A 25,931-nucleotide genomic window follows, 5' to 3' on the forward strand; every position below is an offset into this window, starting at 1 on the left:
GCCTTCAATTCAAAGTTGAAGTTTCGAAGACAGCATGGACATTGGGAGGAGTCATGTTAGTGAGTACCTCAAGATGTCTCTCTTACCAGCCACAAAAGCCCTTTCAGGAAGGTCTTTCATCCAAGCTGAACTACAGATCGTTTTTCAGAGGAACAGGTATGATAAGGGCAGAGGTGCCCAAACAGTGACTTTCTACGCATGGCCTAGACCGTTCAGTACCTGTCAGAAGATGTTTGAGGTAATGCCACTCTCATTCAGGGAAAATAACCTCAGACAAGGGGATACTCTTCATTATTATCCACCACTATTGGAATTTGAACCCATATCAACCAATATTCCACCACGCAACCACAGCACCAGCCAAGATCAGCAGAGACAAGTACAGGTGGTGCTTCAAACGACTACTTTACGATCAATCAAACCAGCCCCACCAGACCAGCAAGTATAAAGGGGGAGGTGGGTGGGGTCTTTTTTTCCTTGTACTATCTCATCCCCAGGAGAGATGGGAGGTTGTAGCCAATACTCGACCTCCAACCAATCAGTCAATATATTAAGTCAGAACACTTAAAGGGTGACATTGCTGCAAGATGAAATTCCATTGCCCTGTGTTGAGGGCTAACAGGACGCATACTTTCACATCTCATCCACCCAGATGGAAATCAGTACCTCGAGTTTGAAGTGATACTGCATTGCACTTACCACAAAGTACTTCACTTTGTGGTCAGAAGATGTCTGGCAGTCGTAGCATTGCATTTAGGCAATCTTTTGTACCTGGATGACTTGCAACAGTTGGTTCCCCATAAATACCAGGGAACCTCAGCCAGCAATCCCAGCGGTTCTTGAGAGCCATATGTAATACGGTAACAGACAAAGCATATCCCAACAACGAGCCAGCAGTGGCATTTCAAAGGCTTTCCCTTTGCGTCTTCTGACAGATTGAAAATAAAGTTGTTAGAAATGACTGAATCTTGCATTGCCGTTACACAGAATGCTCTGCTGCACATGCACCCTCTGCAGGAGTGCCTTGCAAGACAGTGGTCATAAGCGACTGGTCGGTGGGAAAATATTTACTGTTTGAGCCAGGGTGCAGTACAAACTGCAATGGCGGAACAAGAATTTGTTACTGAGTAGGTCATTCTTTGATTCCCACTTGAAAGTGGCTGTCAACAGAGACTTCTCCCTTAAGAGATGTGGAGCTCACACAGGCCAGTTCAAAATCCGTATCGGCAGCAAAACTAGCACATCAATGTACTCAAATTGCTGGCAGTTCATTTAGTGCTTTGAGCATTTTACATACTTATTTGCAACAAAGTAGTGCTCATTCGTACAGACAACATGACCAAAGGCATGTACTACCTGCTAGACAGTGGACATTCATTCACCACATTTGTTAAGCCGAATACACAGTCTATCTTTGGGACAGCCTTCACAGGTGGTTCTTATGGAAAACCTGCTTGGAGAGAACCGTGATTTTGCGGATCAGCTCAGCAGAATGTATCAACAAATTCACAAATGTGCAATCAATAGCCAAGTAGTTCAGCAATACTTCTACCAGTAGAGAACCCCAGTGGTAGATCTGTTTGCCGCTCTAGAAAATGATAAAATACTAACACTTTGTCTCCATATACCACTTAAAGTCCATGGGCAATACTCTGAATGTAGTGAGGATATGCGGCAAGCAGCAAAAAGGCCCATTCACATAGCAGCCACCTGGAAAGGCAGCTGGTGGTACCTTTTGTGCAATTATGCATACTGCCTAATGGAAAGCTCTTAGTTCAGACCTCATAGCAGCTAGCGACACCCAGAAATAAGACACTGAATCATGTATTTTGCATGTGAAGTCTTTGAATTTTGGTACTTTTCCTCCTAGTGGAATGCATGCAATTTATAAAGGAAGCAAAAAAATCCATTATGAGTGCTTACTACAAGGCCAAATGGATTTGTCCACTATTGTAACAATTTACATTTGCAGCCCTTACAGGCCCCTATGGAAAACATCAGCTACTTTGCATTTACTAAATGTAGGACTAACCAACTTTTCCAAAGGGGTACACCGAGCCACTGCAGCTGCTTATGTTTGAAATAAAGAGCACCAGGCAATTTTGTGTTGCTAAAGCCTTAATGGGAGGCTTTAAAATGTTAACCCTCGTAGAGAGCCAACAGCCATTTCATAGGACTTCAACATTGTTCTGACAAGGCTCCCGGGGGATGCCATTTAAGCTATTACACTCTTGCAGTTCCTTTCATGGAAAGTGGGCTTCATCATTGCATTCCGTTCTCTCCATAATGTTAGTAAATTGCAGGCCCCAGCTGTGTAGAAGAGCCATTTATTCAAGTGCACAAAGACCAGGCCGTACTCAAACACACCCTTGCTTTCTGCCTAACATCTCAACTTTCCTCATCAATCGCACTATTGATTTGCTATTTTATTTCCACCCCATCTTATTCGAATGCTGAAAGGGCCATGCACACATTAGATGTTAAGAGATCATTACGTTTACTTGACTAAATCCTTTAAAAAGAACAAGACATTCGTTTAAGCCTTTCACCATCCCTACCTTGGAAAACCAGTTTGTAACGCAGGCCTTATCAGATGGTTTGGGATTTGCCGTGGCAATGCAAAACACACAGTATAGTCAGTCACCAGAGTACAGTCCATGTGGAAAAAAGGGGCCACTACAATTTCCCTAGGCAACATTCCTCTTGCATATATTTGTATAGCTCAACATGGTCTATGATGCATGCTTTCACCAGGTGTTACTGTAGTGAAATTCATGCCCAACAAGAGGTCCAAGATGGACCAACTGTACTAGAAAGTCTTGCACATTAGTCACTGCATTAAGAAGACGGGTACTTTTTAGTCTATGCTCACATGCTACAAACTGAAAACTTTACTTGTAATAACTGTTTTGCAGCCTGTAGTATTGTAGATTATCTTGCTTTATCCCACTTTCCTCGATGCGAGTTTACACTATGATCTTTTTTTTAAACAAACATTATTTTTAAAATACATCTATACATATCAGTACACCCATATTCCTGCTTCACATCTCTACATCAGCTCACCTCTATGGGAAAAATATAATCTAAGGTGGAGTCGATATTCTGGTGCATTGTGGTTTTCGAAGGTAGTATCACAAGCCGCCTTGAAACTAAAACATCTGCTTTGCAGAAAAACGTGCATCATCCACACCCCATCCTAGATGGTTGGAATATGGAGAGAATGTGATCTACAGCGCTACAAGCTGCAACCAGATTGTTCCAGAAAAATAATGCTTTCCTAACGACTTTTTGTCCCAAAATCTTGTAATGAATATCCACAAAATGTGTTCCTAATGAATGTGGAAAATAGAAATCAAATGTTTAAACAAAAGTGCACCAAAATGCTTTGTAACAAAGGTATCAAGTGCTTCTCTATTCAAGGTAATATTCCAAGGTAAGATTCCTTGTTTCTAGAATATATAGTTTATTGTGCAAATTGCTGTCCAAATCATTCAGTAATGAGCACAGACAAAAAACTCAAGTCACATGTTTACTTTATTTGGTATTTAGTAGCCATGGAACAAATGCTGTACCCCTTAATTACACACTGAAATTGTTAAATTGAACAATGCCTCTACAAATGATAAATATTCTTCCTCTCTGCTCCCAAATCTCCTTCACATTTGTTCACAGGTGTTGGGCAAATACTTTACACAAGCCGTTAGTCATTATTGCACTGAGTTGTGATCCTGACATTGAAATGTTTACTTGGCTTGATTCTTCCATGCCCTCCTCAAGAAGGTCAAGGTATTCTGGCTTTGTTTGCCAGTTATAAGAAGTCTGCTTAGCTGTATTGGGCTTAATGAATGTTATGGATGGTCACCCCTTGAAATCTGAATGTATTGACTCAACCATGTCAATATTGGAGTGCCATCACAGAAACGGACCGTTGTTCTGGAATGATCACAGCTAAATGAGGGTTACTTAGAATATGTGTAATAGTAGTCACTGACAGTGACAACTTGGTCATCATTTGGATATTGGCAGTATAAATCGACACTTAGTGACCTAAATTAAGGTCATGAAAGGTTTTGGCCTAGCACTCTGCCTCAGAAAAATAGTTGTAGCCAGGCTTGAAAACCTCACTTTGCTTCCATCTGGCGGGTCCACTGCAGAAAACAGTTAAGGTTTTCTACAACTGTTAGGCTTACACTATAGCTTTCTGCCTTATCCCTAACAGCTGGCGTCTAAACTATCCCCCTCTTCATATTACTAGCATCTCCTACCTTGCCCTCAATTCATAGGTCCGAGTGTGAGTGTGAGGGTGTAATGGCAAGAGATTGTGGAAGGCTGCAGCCAGTCTTTTCTTTTTTAGAGTCGGTACAAATAAAAACGAGCATTCCCAAATCAATGTCTTGCTTTTAAGAACTGTTGGCTTTGCCATTGCCTTTTGGCAGAACTGGAGAGCATCTGCAAAAAGCCTTTCTTGCCGTTTCTGCGCAGCCTGGCCAAAAGTGGGAGAGGTCTGGAGGGGAATTTATGGCCATATCATTTTATAGGCAAGCGTGATGACATGTGTACATATGCATTACTGTGCATGCGTTACTCCACATGCATGCACCTATGAATTGGGTACCGTTTTTATAAACTTACTGATAAGAGATGGATCACAGGTGGAACAGACACAACAAAGAGGGCGGGATAGAAACACCAGAAGCAAAGAAAAACACCAGGGTGAAGGAAGAAGCACACATGCGAAAGCTCCCAAAGGAGCGCGAGGGGCAGAGAGAAGCACATGGGGACAGAGAGAAACATGGTGCAGGGTACAGTGAGTGAGACTCGCATAAGGGAGACACTGGGAAAGCCCATGTACTGTCATTGAGTGCTTAAGCAAAAAGAAAAAAACAAATTCCCTAAAATGGAGCATTAGAAGGATAGTAGTCGGCTATTAAGAGAGATGTTAGAAGTTATGTTCCAAACAAAATGTGGACAAGCTGGTACAATTATAGCCATTGAATATGAAGGACCCAAGTGAGTAATGACAAATCAAGTGGGCAAGATGTAAGCCCCTTAAGTTCTTAACAGGGCCACAATATGTCTTACACAACCAGACTGCATGCACTGTGTGGTAGGTATGAACAAAAAAGAGCAAGGATATCAACAGGAAGCAAAATTTGATAGAACAATATAGGCTACAATAATAATTTATAATCGTGTACATTGTTAGATAACCAACAACATGGACAGAAAAATTTGATTATAATAACAAAGAGCACTGCCGCTCTTAAATACTCCCAACCAATAGTCCAGCCCTAGGTTAATCTCTAACTACCCTCCTGTACCCCTATCCCCCACTTCTAAACACAGATCAGAACCCAGTGGAGACTGTAAACAACAATGTAGATAGATAACATACATTTCTAATTTTTCCATTATTATTACATATTTTTTTCTTTAGAATCAGATTTTTTTGGTCACAATACAACTCGAGGAATATAAAGAGATCGAATTATCAGAAAAATCTTAACTTCGAAGATGTTTAAATACAGTATTTGTTGAAAGATTATAATTTTGAGATTCGATCAAAGTATTTGATGGCACTGCCATGATATGTTTTGGTCAACCGTTGCAAATGTGTTTTGAGCGGCTAATGTTTAATTGTGGAATAGATTTGCAAGTATGAAATTATCCCACAGCAATATAACTCCATTAATGACACAGGTAGTTTGATTATTTATTGAGGTTTTAAAGGCATACATTGAAATAATCTTAATTTCAGGGGAGTATGTATGTCATTTCATTAGGCTGTGATTTAAAAATATAAAATAAAAAAAAGTCCTGCAACTCCTGAAGGATACTATTAATATAAATATATATATGTATATAGTTTTCCCTTCCATGATGCTGCCATGCACCAAATCTTGGAGGGTGTTGGCAAATCCTGAGACGGCTCTCTCCATACAAATAAATCCTCCTCCCATGCGCCCAAAAAAGCGCCAAAACTCAGGTGCTATGTATCCGCTTTATTGGCAGACTGCAGTAATGCAGTTGGGCAGTGCAAACAGACTTGTTCACACAGCAGTTTTACCAGTGTTTGTTTAGGTGCGGACATGATTTATGAACTCAAAAGCATAGATAAGAGTGTTGCCTTTTAATTCATTACATTAAAAAGTTCTCGGTACAAAAACAAGATACTTCCAAATGCCTACAATCTGATAGAGATATCTAGTTGCAGATTCCTTACCTTTGGATTTCCTCCAGGCGTCAGACTGGATCTGGAAGGGTTTCATTGGTAGTACCCCTGCGCACCGTTAGGTTGTGATGATAAGCTCTGCATCCATCGTCCACGCCGTAAATCACGTTGCAATTCCTATATAGGTGCCACCCTCTTATTTCCATGCCTGCTAGCATTGATCCAAAGAGAGCTACCCTTCACTCATGTTTTAACTGGATTTTTTTTTCAGTTTTGAACTCCTGTGTTGAGGATGTCATAGAGGAAGATCGGGTTCAAGGCCTGCCGTTCTTGTCATTGGGCAATGTCCATGACGGATCCTCACCTCATCTGTCTTTGGTGCCTGGAACGTGACCACAACCCAAAGTTATGCTCTGAGTGTCAGGCCATCCATCCGAAGGCTTTGAGGGAGCGGTCCCTGAAGCAGGTGGTGGCCCGAAGCTCAACTCTGCAAGTTGACATCCTGGTCATGAGAAAGGGCCAGGGATGGGTTGTGGAATCCTCCAACCTCCTCGTCCCACTAAAAGTCCTCTGAGCATTCGGTTAAGTAGAGGCACAAGGAAAAATCTAAAAAATCGAAGCATTCTTCGACTTCACCTCATCCGTCTGCCGACAAGGGAGCGTCGACGTTCTAGGCCTCGCTCTGCCGAGCCTGTGCCTAGGCTGACTTAGTGCCTCCCGAGTTTCCGGAGCAACCCCTGCCCAACTTAGAGTTTTATGAGGCCAAACGCCTCAGTTATGGGCAGTCCAACACTGCTGGTGTACCTATGGGCCCATTGGAGTCAGAATGGGGCCCTTCCGGTTCTGCACCAGCAGCCTCAGCCTCGGCGCAGGGGGGAGCCCAGGGATCCAGTTCTGGATCTGGACTCACGTTGGTCATACCACTCCGACCTTCACTGACACTTCTGGCAGCACTCGTGCCCACGGGCAGCACCATCCCCATTCTGATCCCCGACACAGAGCGGGATGCACCTCATACGATGCAAATTCAAACACCGGCAGGAGCCTTGCATCCCATGTCGAATTCTTACCCCTTTTCTTTTGAGCTAGGTTACCCTGAAGAATGGGAAGGGTTGCTGGACCCTTTAGAATACCAGCTTCAGGAAGAGCCACCTATAGACTGGCGTACAGACTTGGGTAAAGCCAGCTGACTGGATTCCTCTCCAGATACTGACATGCTTTCTCCCTGTACCGTGGCTACAGAGGAGGAAGCTTCCTATTCTGTGGTGGTGAGAAGAGCAGCTGAGGTCCTGGACCTTGAATTTCCTTCTGTGGCAGTCAGGATTAACCTCCTTACAGAATTGCTTCAACCAGGAGCTTTGTTAGAAAGTACCTCTTTTGACATGGTCACCCTGCCTCACTTTTTGTCTGGTTGCTAGTGTGATTTTGACTGCTAGTGCACTAGGTCCCCAGTGCCAGGTTTCTTAGCCCAAAACTGCAGTCGTTTTGCACAATTGGCAAAACTTTTGGATCCCACTGTAAGTCCCTAGTAAATGGCATCCTTGATTCCTAGGGCATGGGGTACTAAAGAAAGACCCCCGAGGCCTGTAGCACAAATTGTCCCACCTTCAGGGACCTTCTCACCAAGTGCACACAGTGCTACCATTGCAGACTGCGTGTCTTGGTGCAGAAATAAAATGAAAACACAACATGCCCCACTGCCTGTGTGCCATGCCCCTAGCACTGCTGGTAATGTATGTAAGTCACCCCTCTGGCATGCCTTATAGCCCTAAGGCAGGGTGCATTATATTGCGAGTGAGGGCATAACTGCATGAGCAGATGTGCCCCTTTTATGTTTTTATCGATTCTCAGACATAGCAAGTAACAAGCCATTTCAAGAACATGTGTTGAACACTGGTCATTACGAGTTTCTCAGCTACATGATGATGGCTTCACTGAAGACAGGAATGTTTGGTATCAATCATCGCATATTAATAATACCTCGCTGAACCCAGTCATGGATTTATTAATACATGCACTCAGAGGGCACCTTAGAGGTTCCCCTTGAAAACCTACCAACTTTAGCGTGGACACGGACTGGTCAAAACCAGTGCCGCCATCTTAGACAGAGTTCTGGCACCTTGAGGGCTCAGAACAAAGGCCTGCTCTGGGCAGAGGTGCTAACACCTCGTCCAGGCAGGATGGACATTCCAGGGCGGGGTACTTGAAAGGTCTTTACGCATTTGTAGTGCGACCCAGGCCTCTCCAAATGGTAGAGAAGGCCGACCCCCAGTTCCTGCCTCCACCTTTGGCAACAGGGCTGACAGGAAAAGTAGTCAAATGAGGTGGTGTGCCTACTTCATGCCAGTTGTAGGAGGCCGGCTCAGTTACACCTATGGTATGGCACTCTTAGTGATAGTGTTTTGGTGCCTAGATAACCAAAGCTGTCTAGGGGGAGTGTGGAGAGCAGCTCAGGCTTATCACGGAGGAGTGTAAAGCACTTAGAATACTACAATAGTCAGTCAGTGATGTTCACACAAGAAAGAACCAAGTGTTTAAAAAAAAAAAAAATATATATATATATATATATATATATATATATATATATATATATATATATATATATATATATATATATATTCTTTATTATAACACTAGTACTATCCTACCGTTGGTATATCGCTGCTTGGAGACATCTACACACAGAAACTATACTTAGAAACAAACAGGAAAAGCATAGAAATGTGTGGGAGCCTAGGGAGAAACCACACCATATGTTAAGAAAGTGGTTTAAGAATGGAGGTGTCCAACTAAGATAAGTGTGTTAGGCTCTCTGGGGGTTGGGGGAAGTACGAAATCACCCAGGGTAAGTAACAGTGTGCAGAGGTGTTATCTAGCCGGGCATCCCATAGGCTAACACAGGACTGTCACTGTTGTAATTTTTAAGATTTAGGACCTTTCCCAGAGGACCCAGAGGAAACCAGTTGGTGCAAGGAAGGTTCAATAGTGCCCCCACCTGTGGATACCCAGGGAAGTGGAGTACCTACACCAGGAAGCCCAGGTGCAGAGGAGTGAAATGACATTGGAAACCTTCGTTGGAGCCACTGGGAGCCATAGTTGTCCAGCTGCTGTCGCAACCTCTGGAACTGGTTGGTGGAACCCAAGGGTCGATTCCAGACAAGAAGAACCTGAAAAAGAAGGGGCAAGAGTCTGGACCACACAGATGTCCAGGCGGTGCAGGTAGGCAATGCCCACCGTTCTTGGGAGAAGTTCCTGTAGATCGGTGAAGGGAGAAGTCCTGCTGTGGAGTCCAGTTGATGCAGAAAGATCTTTGGAGTTGCCCACAAGCTGTCCCATGTCAGTCGCCGGATAGCAGAAGAGTCAGTGGTCAGCAGAACGACCAACAAGCATTGGCAAAAGCAGGAAGAAGCTGCAGGGAAGTTTGCCGTAATTTGAGGACCATCACGGTCCTAGAAGGAGAGTCAGGGCTGGCCCTCAGCAAGCAGGCAAGCCAGCAGGAATGGTTGGAGCCCTCATGAGGATTCGCTGGCAGCAGGCACAGAGAGTCACAGGGAGGCCCCAGCAGCAGAACAAAGAAGGAATCCCATGCTGCAGGAGTTGCAGGGAGGTCGCTGTTCTGGAGTTGCAAGGTGCAGGATGCCGGGGCTTCTTAGAGCTTAAAGGTCTTCTGGAGAAAAAGTCAACAAGCCTTTGTACAGCAACAGATGCGGTGCACAGGGATTCCGTTCCAGTGGCTACAGCAAGGACCAACCATCTCCCAAGTTGGACAAGAACAAGTTGAACCTGGAGAGGGCAAGAAAACAAACACCTGTGTAGCAGAGCCTAGGGATATCGGTTGGACAGCAGGTCCAACTGCTGGTCGTTGTTGAGGTGCCTGTGGGTGCAGGGTAGTGACTCATTCACTCCAAGGAAGATTCCTTCAAGCTTCATGATGCACACAGAATCCTTATGACCCTGGAGGATGCACAGCCACAGATGTTGCAGAATTCTTGCTGGAGAAACAATGTTGTAGTGGGATCCCTCCTAACTGGATACAGTCTTGTTTCAGCTCCTAAAGCAGATCAGCAGTGGTATTGGAGACCAGATAGCAGAAGTGTCTTGCAAAGAGTTCCTTTTAGAGTCTTGCTTGATTAATCTGAGGACCCACCTACAGGGGAAGCCCTCAAGTAACCCTAAAAGGGGGTTGGACACTGTCTGCAGTGGCCCACCTGTCAGAGGGGGTCAGGGACATCAGCTAGGTTGCCTAACCTATCAGATGCTCCTAGCGGCCTCTGCCCATCTTGTTTCCAAGATGTCAGACTCAAGCGCCACCTGGCAGAGCTCTGTGCACCTCCCTAGGGAAGGAGCTGGACAGGGCAGTGGTCATGCCCCTGACCTTTGTGTAGATTCGGGCCCGGACAGGAACCAAGAGTTTCCTGTATTAATGCAAACCGGTTTATGCAAGGAGGGCACCAAATGTGCCTTTCAATGCAGTCTGGTGGCTCTCCAAGGCCACTCCACTCCAGTCCAGAGACACCCATTTCAAAGGGAGAGGTGGTCATACATCTCCCTTACAGAAAATATTTTGTTCTGCCTTTTCCTGCTTGAGTTGAGCTCATCAGCAGGAGTTCAGAACATTGTCTAGGGCTGGCAACAGCACAGGCTTGCGTACACACCCTGCATGACTGTATAGGCAGAAATGGGGGATCCTCTAAGGAACCCCCATATCTTCCTGGTATCATGCACCTAACACTGGAGTCTGTGTAGTTGCATGATTCCAACATGTTTGATAACAAACGTGCCTAGGTTCAGAGAAGCCATTATGTAGTTGGAAATTTCTTGTTGACCAGTGTCCACAACATCGTATAAGATGGCTTCCCCACACTCAAAGCCCAGAGAATGGAGTTTGGGGTTTGTAGGGGTTCAACTGTTCATGCAGGGGTACCCTCACACTCAGCCATGTACCTTGCCCTTGGGCAGAAGGGCCTACCATAGGGGTGAATTATAAGGTCTTGGTGAAGTGGCAATGATATAAGACAAGCTTTATATCTAAAGTAGAAGGTGCATGCACCATTTCACACAGGCTGCAATGGCAGGCCTGCAGACAGTTTCCATGGGCTCCCATAGGTGGCAGAATACATTCTGCAGCCCATTGGGGTGCCCCTGGGGTACCAATGCCCCGGGCACCTAAAGACCATTTACTAGGGACTTACGGAGGACCCCAGTATAGCAATGATGGGTGAAGGAATAACTTACCAAGTCAATTTTAGAGGAGAGCACCAACCTGGGTTGAGGTTATCAGGATTACAGTGTACTACAGTCTAAACACATTGAAACCAAGGCAAAAAGCGGGAGTAAATCAGAAAGATCCTACTTTCCTACACCAGTCCCACCCCTAAGATGGACAAGCTGAAATGGACACTACCTTTAAAATTCCTCCATCTAGTTTGGAAGGAATGTAGCTCACTAGGGTTAGGGTTATGCCCACTTTCCATCGGAAGTGGTCATAAAAATGGCATAGTCACCCTAAAGGTGTGTAACCAATTGGCTACCACGTGGAACTCCCTGTAACACCCCTAATTTTAGTATTTAGGTGGCACCACTGAAACCTAGAACTCAGATTCCTGACATCCTAAGAAGAGCTGGACACTACAGAGTCTCATCAGCAGAGAGGACTGCAGACACCAACTGGACCCAGCCCTACCGTATTATCTGCAGCCCTCCACGATCCTGCGCTAAAAGACAACTTGGCCTGCAGCCCAGTGACCTTCAGAACTTTGGGAGGACTGCCTGCTGTTGACAAAGATAAAGATCTCCCGAGAACAGTGATCTGTTCAAGAAGAAACCTACTTTAAAAGCAAAAGAACTTAGCCCTGAGAAACCATGAAACCTTCTCCAGAGTACCTTAAATACCCTTGCCACACAAAACCTTTAAAAACCCTAAGCCCTAAAAACGCCCTTACCACCCAAAAACCTATACGCACCCTAAACGCTAAAAATACCCTTACTACCGAAAAACCCATACCTGCCCTAAATGCAAAAAAATCCTTTTACACCTAAAAACCTATGCCCACCCTAAACGACTACAAGCTCGCGAGGAGGTAGGAGGGTGCATGTGAATCTGCAGCGGAACATGCCACAAACAGATGTACACTGGGTAAGAGACATTTTCCGTTCGGTGGCATGTGTAGCTTCAGATACACATGCTGTGCATAGACTAAAAAGCAGTTTGTCCTCTCATAAAAGCGGTGGTTAGCCTGTAGGAGTTGAAGTTGTTCCTGGGTGGAATAATGAGTTTTAAGCCTTCCAAGAAAGCTTTAATTACAGGAATTCTAAATAAGGAGCTGTGCTGTACATGTTGTAAATGTGCTGAAATTGCAGTAAGATGTATTTTTATGGAAGAGAATGCTAAATGTGATTTTTGTAAATGAAGTAAGTAGCATACAGTATCTTGTATTGATGCTTTAAGAGGGTCAATCTGTTTAGATTGACCGTAATATACAAATCTTTTCCATTTGTTAGCATAGCACTGTCTAGTAGTGGGGTAGATGTAAATATCCGAACTCTGACTTCAGGAGCCAAATCGCCAGATTGAGCGTGTTGGCATTTGGGTGTGATTTGCCTTTTGTTTTGTGTCAACAGGTCTGGCATGTTTGGGGTTTTGGAGTCTGGTACTGCTGACAGGTCTAACAATGTCGTGTACCACGGTTTTGGGGCCCACGTTGGTGTTATAAGTATTGTATAGAGTGTGTTTTGACGAAATTTGTTGACTACAAACGCAATGAGTTGGAGAGGGGGAAAAGCGTAAGCAAATATCCCTGCCCAATTGATCCATAAAGGATTGCCCTTGGATAGGGGATGTGGGTGTCTGGATGCAAAGTTTTGGTATTTTGATTTTTCGCTTGTGGCAAACAGATCTATGTTTGGTGTTCCCCATTGTTGAAAGTATTTTTGAAATACTTGAGGGTGAATTTCCCACTTGTGTGTTTGTTGATGATTTCTGCTGAGCACATCTGTCAATTGGTTGTGTATCCCTGGAATGTATTGTGCTACCAGGTGAATTTGGTTGTGAATTGCCCATTTCCAAATTTTCTGGGCTAGAAGGGAGAGTTGGGACGAATGTGCCCCTCCTTGTTTGTTAGGTAATACCTGGTTGCCATGTTGTCTGTTTTGATAAAGACATTCTTCTGTGTGAGAAGAGGCTGAAAAGCTTTGAGTGCTAGGAAGACAGCTAACAATTCCAAGTGATTTATGTGTAGCTGTTTGTGTGTTGCATCCCATTGTCCTTGAATGTTGTGATTGTTGAGGTGAGCTCCCCTACCAATCATTGATGCATCTGTTGTAATTATGGTCTGAGACACAGGGCCTTGAAATGGCCACCCTTTGTTTAGATTTGTGGAATTCCACCACTGAAGGGACATGCATGTTTGGCGGTCTATTAACATTAGATCGTGAAGTTGACCATGTGCTTGTGACCATTGTTGTGCAAGGCACTGTTGTAAGGGCCACAAGTTTAGTCCTGAATGAGGAAGAATTGCCATCATCCCTATAATTTTCATGACAAATCTGACAGTGTACTGTTGATTTGTCTGTAGCTGTGTGATTATGTTTTGGAATGCCTGTATTCTTTGCGTATTTGGACATGCTAGCGCCTTTTGAGTGTTTAGTATTACACCCAGATACTGCTGTATTTGTGCAGGTTGTACATGCGATTATTGGTCATTTATTGAGAACCCTAACGTGTGCAGGGTTTGTATAATGTAATCCATATGGTTTTGACACTGCGTATGACTGTTTGATTTTATTAGCCAATCGTCTAGATATGGAAAGACATGTATATGTTGTTGTCTTAGGTAGGCTGTGACTACCGCTAGGCATTTTGTGAATACCCTTGGTGGTGCTGTTATTCCGAAGGGCAACACTTTGAACTGACAGTGCTTTCCTTGAATAACCAACCTGAGATTTTTTATGCGCAGGATGGATGGGTATATGAAAGTACGCATCCTTGAGGTCTAATGTTGCCATGAAAACGTGTTTTTGGAGTAGTGGGATAACATCTTGAAGAGTTACCATGTGAAAATGTTCTGACAGGATGTAAAGATTGAGGGTCGCGAGAGCTAATATTGGTCTGAGGGTGCCATCCTTTTTGGGAATCAGGAAGTATAGGGAATAAACTCCTGCCCCTACTTGATCTTGTGGGACGGCTTCTATTGCTTGTTTGAGTAATGGATTTGACTTCTTCCTGCAACAGATGGATGTGTTCTGTGGATAGTTTGTGTTGCTTTGGTGGAATGTTTGGGGGAGTTTGTATCAATTCTAGGCAGTACCCATTGCGGATAATTGATAGTACCAAATTGTCCGTGGTAATGTTTTGCCAATTGGTGTCGAACTGTTGCAGTCTTCCCCCCACAGGAGAGGTGTGGAGTGGAACGGGGTAAGCCAAGTCACTGCTTAGGGTGCTGTGGAGTTTGTTTACAAGTTTGAAACTTCCATCTAGTTTTGGGATACTGCCCCCTATACGTGCCCATATACCTCGTTGGTATTTTGGTTGGTAGGTTGGTTTTGCCTGCGATGTGGATGCCTCAGCTGTTTGAGCTCTAAATCCACCTCTAAACTGAGATTTCCGAAAGGATCCTCTGTATGATGTGGTGTATAGTGCACCCATAGCTTTTGTGGTGTCTTTTTGCGCAATTCCTGGAAGGTTTCAGGGTGATCCATCAAGCGGGTCTGAGAATAAAAATGGGGGTCCCAAAATGCAAAATCACTATGCATTTTCCATAGCTTTTGTTTTTTAAACAAGGCTACCTCAAAAACTGCTGAACGGAATTACACAATTTGGCAGGAAGCTAGATCCTGTTCCAGAGATGGTGGTTGTTGTAATTTAGTGTAAATACGTTAAGTCGGTTTTGAGAAATTAAGGTTGAAAATTAATAGTATTTCTGGATGGTTTGGTCCACAAGCATCTGAAGAGACTGTTGTGGCAGCAGCAATTAAAAAATGGAGCATTCTGATTGGCCCATATAGCGTTATGTCCCTTGGGCAATCTTGCTTGCACATGAGCCAGATTCCCACAAGAGCAAGTGCTCTGATGGACTGCTAGCAACTTGAGAAATGTTGCTGACCCTCTGGGGCCAAAACTGAATGAATACTGCAAACAATGTTGCAATCCTGCATGATCAAAAAAAAAGTGGCCAGGTTGCATTTAGTATCTTTTTTGCCCCCGAGAGCCCAGCTTAGGGGCTGTAATAATAGAAGCGAGCTTGCCCCCAGAGCCCCCACCCCTCCAGAGCCCCTTGGGAGCTCACCCTGATGCCAAAATTAATTTATGTAGGGAGAAAGGGCATCCACACCCCAGGGAGTTCACCCCCAGGGCTGAAATTTAACAAAATGTGGAGGGGTGGCCCTGCTGTACCTAAGTCATTGATGTTAGAGTTGTGTATCAGTTAATGTGCCTGATCGAGGCATAATAGTAAAGAAGTGGGAATTTGGTGATGGGGGAGTAGGGAGTGCAGTGGAGCCCTGCTGTACAGCAGATTTAGAACCCGGTGTACCTCCGTCAATTCCAGCTCCAGTTTGTAGGTAGGATCGAGTCCGCATCTTTGTAACCAGTCATTAATTGGAGCCATCACGGAGGCCCAGTAATACATTTTGACATCTGCCTAGCCCAAACCATTGTCATAAGGTGATTGCTGGCATTTCCCAAAGGATGTTCTGGGGGGCCAGAGGGGGGGGCATCTAGGTTTTTCTATTTTTAATTATTTTTATTACTCTTTGTTGTGAATTTGTGGTTGTATTGTTAAGAAAACTTGCTTCAGTCAAAATAAACCCATTAATGCATATTAGTTAAATTAAGGCTGCAGTTTGTTGTAGCTTATTTGGTGTTAAGTTCATAAGGAATTAACTATAATATTGAGAAGGGCTGCTCCAAATTTGTAACAGTTAAGAAACCTAAGCAGTAATCCAAGGTGGATAGATTTTTATTTTATTTTGTAACATGCAGCAGTGTCCAACCATGTATTTTCAAGGTACAGCTACAAAGGTAAACCACAGCCAAAAACAACCAGCATTCAACAATACGTGCATGCACAAATTAAATAAGTGCCAAAGATGCCCAGCCTCAGATTGCAGCTGAAAGAAATTTGCTCAACTCATTTTAACCCCTGGAGTCTATGCCAAAGCTTTGTATACCAGAAGATGAGCTAATTTTCTCATTTCTATTTGGATGCTTTGAAGTCCTCAATGCAAATGAAGATCTTAGAAAGTCTATTGTACAAATGTGGACCCCTTAAGAGTTGGCATTGGAACAAGCCTGCCTTGCTGGTATGCTTTTGCTGGGCTCAGATTAAAAGGGCTTACATTTCAACATAAAACTGAAATCTGTGCAAGAGAGAGAAAGCAGGAAAGGAAACAAAGAAGGGAATTGAAGATAGGAAACCAGTTACACAGGGAGAAAGCAGGGCTTTATCAACCCCTGAAAGGGTGTTTTGGTATTGGCAATTCTTTGCATCATTTGGCAGTGACTGCAGGCTCCTAAGAGGAAACCGACTTTGGGCCACTGCACTTTAAAATATTAAGAACTAGATTGTTTGTTTGACATGTGGCCAGGTAAGCAGAGAAACGCGTAAAGCTCTCCATCTTTATGGGCCAAGATAGAGGTGCAAAGGTTTTTTGTTCATATCCAAATTGGAAAAAGTAATTTGTAGGGCCTGGCTCTCTCCGATGATGGCTTCACCTACCAAACTTGCTGTAGTCTGCAACAAGATCAAATAAACAGTTCTCGTGAGCAACTGTAGGAGCAGTTGTTACCGCCGAGATGAATGGGATGATGACAGGAAGTAGACTTGATTTTCAAAGATAAGATTGGATAGAAGAGTAAAAGACCTCCTTGACGACCCTCATCCTTGCCACAGTGCCAGAAAACATTAATTCAGAGCTGAGAAAGAACGAGAGGTCTTGCACAAACCTCTAATCGGAGTTGACACACGTATGTGGTATGCAGTGACTATTGTTTACCTTGACAAGTAGGTAATGTCATGTAAAGTGGCTTGTAGAGCACTTCATATCACCTGTGAGGGTACTCAGGTGGTGAGTGTAGGCGTTTGGTGTGGCTGGCCTGAATGCAGGCATTCCTAATGGTCTTGCAAGAAGTTTAGTTGAATAGGTCTTTAGCTTCTTGTGGAATTGAAGAAGTGAGGAGGATGCCCTGATATGTTGGGGGGAGGTTGTTCTAGGATTTGGCAGCTTGCTACGAGAATGATACACCTTTCTTTCCACTTCTGTGGATACAGTGGGTGTGTGTGAATGAGAATGATGCTGAGCAAAGGTGTCTGGTGGGTTGGTAGAAGTGAAGCTGGTGATTGAGGTATATACGGCTTCCATGTTGAGTAGTGACTTTGAATGCATGTGTGAAAAGTTTGAATGGCAGCGCTTCTAGATGGGGAGCCAGTGGAGCTCTCAGGATTGTGTGGGTTCGGCACGGGAGGTCGAGCACAAATTGGGATGCTTTGAAATCTGTGAAGTAGGTTGGTTAGAATGCTGGTGTAGAGTGCGTTGCCATAGTCCAATCATCTTGTGATGAGGGCCGGACCTGCATGATGGTATGTCTGTTGTCCAGTGGGAGTCAAATGAAAATCTTACATAGCCTGTGAGGATGTGGACGCATGAGGAAGTGATGGATTTGACCTGGGACTTGATGGTGAGGTTGGTCTCAAGGTCGAGGCCTATGTTCCTGGTGTGGCTTGCTGGGGTGGGTCCAAGATTGGTGGGCCACCAGGTAGAGTCCCAAGGTGAGCTCTTATTCCTAAAGATCAGCAGATCAGTTTTGTCAGTGTTGAGCTTGAGGTGGTTTTCTTTCATCCATTTGGACACACTGGTCATGCATAGTTTGAAGTTTGTCTTGATGGTAACAGTGTCGTCCAAGATGGAAAAATGAGCTGGGTGCCGGTGTAGGAAATTATGTTGATTCTGTGAGTTTTAATGCGGTTTGCTAGAGGAGTCATGTATATTTTAAACTATGTGGCGCTGTGAGATGATCCCTTTGGGACTCCGCAGATGAGGTCCTTGGATTCTGATGGGAAAGGTGAGAGCCTGACTCATTGATAGAAGAAAGAGAGAGGTGCAGTTGATTGCTGGTGCAGGAACACAGAAGCAAGTGTGTGACATGAGATCTTTACTGAAGGCAACACAGGCCACTAATACATAATTCACTTCAGCAAAAAAGATAGATTACATTAAATGTGATAATCGTGAGAGGTACAGTGGTATGCACCCTTTAGTATAGGTAATGAAAAATGGCAGGTACTTGTGTCAGTTGAAATCAGACTGGACTGGTGGTACTTTTAGTAAACAGAGGGGACATTTACTAGATGCAGCCGTTTTGGTTCAACCAACATGTCCGCCATTACTGAGAGAGTGCATGTACCAGTGATTTCTACACTGACCAAAGGTCCGACGTAGGAGAAAAACAAAGCCCTACATAATCCACAGAGGAAAGAGTTTCTTAGCATGTGACGAACCATATCGCATATGCAGAATAAGGAAAGGAATGGGGAGCAGAAGCAGATGTTTAGTTTTAATCCTTGAGACTCCAAACAATAACAAAGAAGACGACCAGTCCCTTGGAAATCCCTCTGTGGTGTCAGGGGGACCCAGTAGTAGAGTGACCCTGGACTAAGTAAAAAAACAAAATGCTATCTTTATGATGAATTTGACAACTTCAACAAATGGATCACTCATTTAGATGTAATGGCAGGCACTTTGGAGGTCAAAATGGCAGAGATTGCCAGACAACCGATGAGAGAGGCTTCAAATTTTCAATTTGAATGAACCTATATCATTTGACTTTGAGAATCCCATACTTTTTGTTGTGCATTTGGTCATAGACATAGTAAAACTAAACAAGTAGTGAGATGCATTTATGTAGATAAACGTCATAGGATCAAGGCATGCAGAAGTACTGCTGCAGCCAAGGGAGGAGAAATCGGAGTAACCGACCTAAGAGAAAGGATCTTTACTGCTGTAAAGTTCAAAGAGGAGCTACACTATGAGGGTCCCAGCATCCTGATGTTTCTGCATCTTGCACCATTGACGATAAAAAAGAACAGTCTGAATGTGATGAAAATAATGATTCTTGCTACAAGGGGTGTAGTCCGGGGGTGTTTTCAGCTATCCTCTACCTGGATTAGCATATGACAAAGTTTGCATCTTCTGGGATCCATAGAAAGTGAGGGATATTGTGTTGCGATTTATAGTTGATATTAAACACAGCACACAGTTTGGATAATTTATATTAAGATACCCATGGCTCTAGTCCTGCTGGCACCTCAGATATTTACCAGTTGACCTTCTGTCATCAGTTTAGTGTGGCACCTAAATCCGAGGAAGCAGTAGTATCATAAAGCTCAAACTTTAGTTGAATACAATTGCATAGACTAATCCAGCAGGCTGGCTTGACTTCTCCAGTACTTTATCGTGTTTAAATAGTTGTAAGACTAAATCCGTAAAAAAAAGATAGCTAAGTAGGTATTTTTGATGGCAGTAGTCAAACAATTATTTTACAGCCTTTACCATATAATTTCATTGATAATGAACTCTCAATCCTGTGTAAATTTTTTTCAGTTCTTGACATCAGCCTACTCTCCTCGCATGACGTGGTACGCATGCTGCTTTCTTTACAACCTTTCCTTCAGGATGCAATTCAGAAGAAGAGGACAGGACGGACATGGGATAATATTCAGCACGTGCAAGGGCCCCTTACTTGGCAGCAGTTTCACAAGATGGCAGGACGGGGAACCTATGGTATGACTGCCTTACAAATTGTGACAAAATGTGGTTTATGCAATCAGTCTGTTTTAGGGTATGGTGGTGTACTAAAAGATTGTCAAAAATATTTTAGTTGTTACATTTGCCTCTTGAATTGTGGATTAAATTAAAAAAGACAACCACCCTTACAAGTATTTACATTTGTTGGAGTTCTGTTAATTTTTCATATAGAAAAAGCTTTATTCACTGAGTATTTAGTTGTAGCAATTTAGTTGTTTGAAGTTTATCAGTCGAAAATGTTGTTACAGAAAACAGTACCTAGGAATATGTTAGATGTTAACCAAAGCACCAGGTAGTGCTGCCTCAGGGTATTTGTGCACAACTGCCTTTCTTTCTGTGCATACAACCTATGGGTTTTCTATCTTGAACTGTTGTGGACTCTGCTCTGATTTCTGTTAATGGAATGCTTGAACCACTGCTGGCCATTTTGTTTCTGCTCTATGGGTGAGGGAAGCTAGCATTCATGCTACTTGGTATGTACTTGTTTGTGTCCAGAGATGTTGCACTGCTTTTGCCTGTGCTATACCCTTCATGTGTGAATTTGAGACAACCTGCCTACTATAGACACACCAAATCCATTGCTTTTGTCAGTGCTTGTTTTCACTATTCTGAGACAGGCTTATTGTTGCTATGATAAAGCACAGTTAAAAATTCACTGCTGTTAAATTGACTTTTAAGGTAAGCCTATTAATGAAATGTTGGTGTAGAAAGTCCCAATGTTTTTGTTTTCAAAATCTAAACTTCCAGACTTAATCAGGTATGCTTTGTTGCAGTCTACAAGTCAGTGGTGCAACGTACACTGGATGTCTGCTTTCTGAAACAGAATTATGTAAGGCGCATCAATATAATTCCAAATCTATGCCTCCAACAATTTCGAGAGCTGTTCTATAAAATTCGTAGTTCCTTAACCTTCAGCAATATTTCTCTAGCATGAGCATCACCAATCAAGTATACATCCCACCATCACTGTGTTTTCCTCCATATGCCAGGAAAAGGATGGGATATACTTTTCTATACTTATTTCAAAGGAAACTGAAATTGATTGTTGAGTGAGAGAAGCCTTAAGTTGATTGTCTGATGAAGGGGGTTCAATTAACCATAGATGCTGATGAGTCTTGCACATTGTGAGTGCTTCATATTTTACAAAGTGTTCATGGATGGGATCTGTCCCAGCAATGAGGTATGTTTGGCTACACATGGCCTAAAGGAGAAAATCAACAAAGAACAGTTAAAAAAAAAAAAAAAAAAAAAATGTTTAACTTGTTCAGCTGTTTTTCTTGCTTATTCCTCAATTTTATGCCACGTTTTTGTACTTGTGTTACATTTATATATTTGAAGACATTCAGAATTTTCTATTCCTATGGATATTGCCACAAGTCTGTAATGATTCATCCTGCCTTTTTTTTCCACTGTAAAGGGTCCGATGAATCCCCTGAACCTCTTCCCATACCGACTCTGCTCGTGGGCTACGACAAGGACTTGCTTACCATTTCTCCATTTGCGCTGCCTTTCTGGGAGAGATTGCTACTGGAGCCTTACGGAGGACACCGCGACTTAGTCTATGTTGTGGTGTGTCCAGAGAATGAGCTTTTACTGGATGGAGCCAAAACCTTTTTTAGAGATTTGAGTGCGGTCTATGAGGTGGGTGTGAAGCTTTGTTGTAAAATGTGAACACTGAAGACATTAAGTCTGAAAGCCGTTTTTGATTGGCTTCATTGTTTCTGATTGTACTTGTTTGTTTGCCCTTTCCCAATTTTAAGTCATGTTTTTTCATTTTCTGGTAGTATTTTCTAACTGTTAGTCCGTCTGAAGACGGACACGGCTAGGTTGTCTCTGAATGGCCGTGTTTGTTAACTGGATAAAGGCCTCGGCACAGTTAGTTGAAGGACTGCTCTGATCCTTCTGGAATCTGAAGCTCATAAGCTCTCTCAGTGGAAGAACTGTGAACAATCATTTCATTTCATTCATTGCATTGTTTTGGGAGAAAAACATATCCTTATGATTATTGATATAAAGTGAAGCTAAACATGATAATTTACTGACATGCATGTTAAATCCAATTTGCCTTTTCCTAACTATCCTATATGAGCTACACAGTGTTACACAACTCTACTTGAAGGTTTCCTGTGCTTTAGACATCCCATGCCTCAAACACTGCCTGCACATAATCCATACATTGATTGCTGGTGTCACCTTACACAAGGAATAATTACTGTTGTTTGCTGAAAACAAGAAGCCAGATAAAGTACAAACCTGCCTCAATGATGTGAACCTTGACTGCATCAAACTCCATCTTACCCTGAATGCTAAGTCACTTGGTTTCACCCTGGACCCAAAACTCTTTCTCAAGGAACACAATGTCAAAATAAGAATACTTCCTGATACCGGCTGTATCTTCTAAAGAAAGTCAAACCGTTTTTTCCAGAAAGTAACTTAAAAACTGTCAGTGGCTCATAGCCTCACATCAGCATGGTGATAGTATCCTATTCCATGGCCTCTTAGACTGCACAGCATCACCCCTTTTGCCTGTTGGGCATTTTATGCTCTGAAGCATGTCTCATTCAGGGCATGAAGAATTATGACCCATTACCATTATCCTGATGGGACTTCATTGGCTCCCCTTGCTGGCCTGCACCATTCTTAAAACTAGCTTTATCATTTTCAAAGCCATTGCAATCAGCTTATCATACAGACAAGCTCACCTGCAGCCAGGGCACCACCCTGTTAAAAAAAATAAAATAAAAAAAAAAAATGCTGATCTCTGCACTTAGGATCTGGAAGAGCATACCTCGGACTGTCAGGACTCCACAATGTTTCTCCATTTTAGGAAAGAGTTGAAAGGTAACCTCTGTAAAGAACATTACATCACAGTGCATTAACCATTCACAACCCAGATTCCTCTCCTATTTCCCATTGGGTTTATTTCTTGTCTTTGACCATGTGCAGCTCTCTGGTGCCTTTTGGCTAGGTACGCACAACAGAAATGTTGTATACATACAAACAGAAGCCTGCCAAATTACATGATACATGTAGCATAAATTGTTGCAAGATGAAAAACATAGGGGCTTATGTACAAACACAGAGAATGGGTAAAACCCTTTGATTCAGCTGGCCCTTGTTACTTAAAGATATAATAATTAGTTGCAAACGAATAATGATGTAGACCACAAGGACACAATGAGCAAACAAGCCTATAAATAATATAAGCTGTCAAGTAAAGCAAAACACATGACAGTATTGCAACTATATATCTGTATTTATATAGCACCTATCTAGCTAGTGGTGAATGAGCGAGAGCAAGTGTTTTCCTCAGAATAAAGTTTTTATTTAGGTGGCAAAATCCGTATTGTAACCCGAGTTCTTGGGTTCCCACGTCAGCTCCTTATCTGCTACACTAAACCTCCTTCATGTGAGCTTATTTTCTCTCCTTGAATGCCCTAATGTGCCACTGGAAAAATCTTTATATGGCATTTATAGGAAACCTTCTTAGGACAATGGCAAAAGGTCAAGGAACTTTATCATGAGTAAATTTATGAGGAAGTTTGCTGTGCTTGCTTAGCAATCTTCGCTAAGAGGGGATTCTGTTCACCATCTACTCTGAAAAGAAAAGAAATCCCTTTTTCTGCACCCTCAGCTGGTGGAGTGACACTTCTCCTCCAAACAGAAGTCACAGCCGCATGTCCAAATAGCGGATTTTTCTATTGCATGCTTGCTGGAGCACAACCAGATCTGGAAGAGGATAAAGTTACACTAGGTTAATCATAAGACATATTCCCTTAAAATATCTGCCTCTCCTAAATGCTATACTTCACTCATTGCACATCATGAGTGTAGACCCCTATTCTTAAAAAGCAGAAACTGTATATCAGAAGAAACCACCTCGTTTGTCATATAGTTTACAGTTTAATAATGGCTGGTAACCGCAACATTGTTTTCTAAAATTAGGGGAGACCCTTAATTATTCTGCCGCTGTCCTATTGCAGGTGGAGCCCTCCAATTCATAGTGAGTTTCTTCATAACATTTACTTAGCCGTTGTACAGTGTAAATAAATCCAAGATTTGTAAAGTGTGACAAATCACCCATAGGTGTCTCAAAGCACTAAATTGTAGTGACAGGGAGATCAAGGGATTTTCCCAGAATCACACGACGTTGAGCCAACACAGAGACTCTAACCTGGTTTCCTGAGCTCCAAATTCAGCTGCTCAGGCCATTATGCCACATCCCCTCCCTAGTGTACAGCGAGGCATGTTTTTTTTCTTCTAGGAAGAAATGTTATATGGCTCCTTAGAGAGCCAGGTGCAGAAAGGGTAAAGTAACTCAAACTAATAAGACAATAATATGTGATGCAATCCTGATGAATGATGTCAAGTTCTGGCTGTTGTTTCCCGGGGAGGTACAAAATAAAAGGGATCACACAGAGAAGTATCCCAGACAAAGTGTGTTGATGATCTCACTTGATTTTATGGTACCCCAGACGACAGAGTGGGATGCTCCCCAAGAGATGACATCTTTCCTACTCCTAATGTCCCTTGTTATGGCCATTTGGGAAGCTACACAATAGCAAAGTGAAACCCGTCTAATGAGAGGTCAACCAAACAATGGATCCTTTACCCCTGGAATGAGAGCAATTCCTAAAAACTCCAGTGTTTCAGTCTATGAAGAATAATTTTAATACATTCACACATTGAGATAAGCCTTCACACACCTTCCCAGATGTCATTCTTCATCATCGGGCTTCCTCACTTACCAAGGATGATTCTAATGATAAGGGCACTTCCCTATTATCTGGCAAACTCTTACCAGGCTCTCAAAACTGCGAGACAAGAGAGTGTGTAAAGGATCCATAGTTTGATTGACTTTTTATTATTTTTTTGTTATTGTGTAGTTGTTTGATGGCACTTACCCCTATACGCATACCCCTCTAGACCTTTTACCTTGATCACATTGAGGGTTTTTGTTTTTACATTTGGAAAGCTAGGTAGCACATAGAAAAATAGATAATCTTGTTGGTCCTGAAAAGAAGTCCAGTGAGGCTTTACATTTTTATCCCAGAATGGTGACTCAGTAGTTTGTTGTGCAGTACTGAGACGTAGTAAGGTATATGCCTTTCAAGGGGCATATCTCTTAACCTGTTAAAGATCTGGCAGTTACAGAGAAATATATTTGCCCTAAGCAGAGCGGTCAGTCATTTGGTATCCCCAGTGTCACTTGTCATTGTTATTTCTTTAGGGAAATTGTGGTGGTAAAGGGAAAAAGGTTTGTGATATTGCATAACAAACTCCAAGAGCAGGTCTTGTAAAGCCTCTTCCCTCATAATCTCTTGCATGAAATTGCTAAAAAGGGGAAATGGGGAACAGAGAGATGAGCGAGACAAAGACCGAGGGAAAGAAACCAATGTGAAGATGGGAGGCAGGCAACGTGATAAAAGGAAAAGGGAGAGCAGTCCAAGAGGATAGAGTCATAGATATAAAATAGAAGAAGTTAGTAAGAGACAATGAGAGATATATACAGTGAGTGAGGCAAGTCAAGAGAATTAGAGGGCATTTGAGGACATTGAAGGTAGACAAAAATCTAGAGAGGTATCAGTTACAGCACTTCCTCTTTCTGAGGGGAGCATCAAAACAGGGGAATATTGTGATAGAGAAGGAGGCAGATTGAGAGAAAGCAGGGGATTAATGTGAGAGAGAAATTGCAGAAGACAAAGGAAAAAAGATAGAAAGATGAGGGATAGGATGGAAAGTTGTTTTGTAGTGAGATTTAGTAGTGTGAGAAGAGAGAGGAGGAAGGGAACAGAAGAGAGGGAATTGGGCGTGAGGTAATATGAATATATGTATGGAATAGGGGGGAGGAAGTGGTGTGGTTAGCAAAAGGATTTTGACTTAGGCCATAGTATTTGCTGTGGTGACGTAGACATTACTGGAACTATCCCAGCTAGGCTGTTACCTTACAGAAGCA

At 42.9% G+C, this 25,931-nt stretch overlaps 1 protein-coding gene across 2 annotated transcripts in view; it reads left to right on the forward strand.

Moving 5' to 3' along the window:
- Positions 1 to 25,931, forward strand: part of MED13L (mediator complex subunit 13L) — a 982,865-nt gene that overhangs the window by 736,188 nt on the left and 220,746 nt on the right. For both annotated transcript variants that reach the window (XM_069214516.1, XM_069214517.1), the window contains exons 18-19: positions 19,772 to 19,951; positions 21,393 to 21,616. In XM_069214516.1, the coding sequence (XP_069070617.1) occupies positions 19,772 to 19,951; positions 21,393 to 21,616 (404 nt within the window). The remainder of the gene's footprint in view (positions 1 to 19,771; positions 19,952 to 21,392; positions 21,617 to 25,931) is intronic.

Source organism: Pleurodeles waltl, chromosome 11 (genome assembly GCF_031143425.1).
Source record: "Pleurodeles waltl isolate 20211129_DDA chromosome 11, aPleWal1.hap1.20221129, whole genome shotgun sequence".
In the NCBI taxonomy this organism is placed as follows: domain Eukaryota; kingdom Metazoa; phylum Chordata; class Amphibia; order Caudata; family Salamandridae; genus Pleurodeles; species Pleurodeles waltl.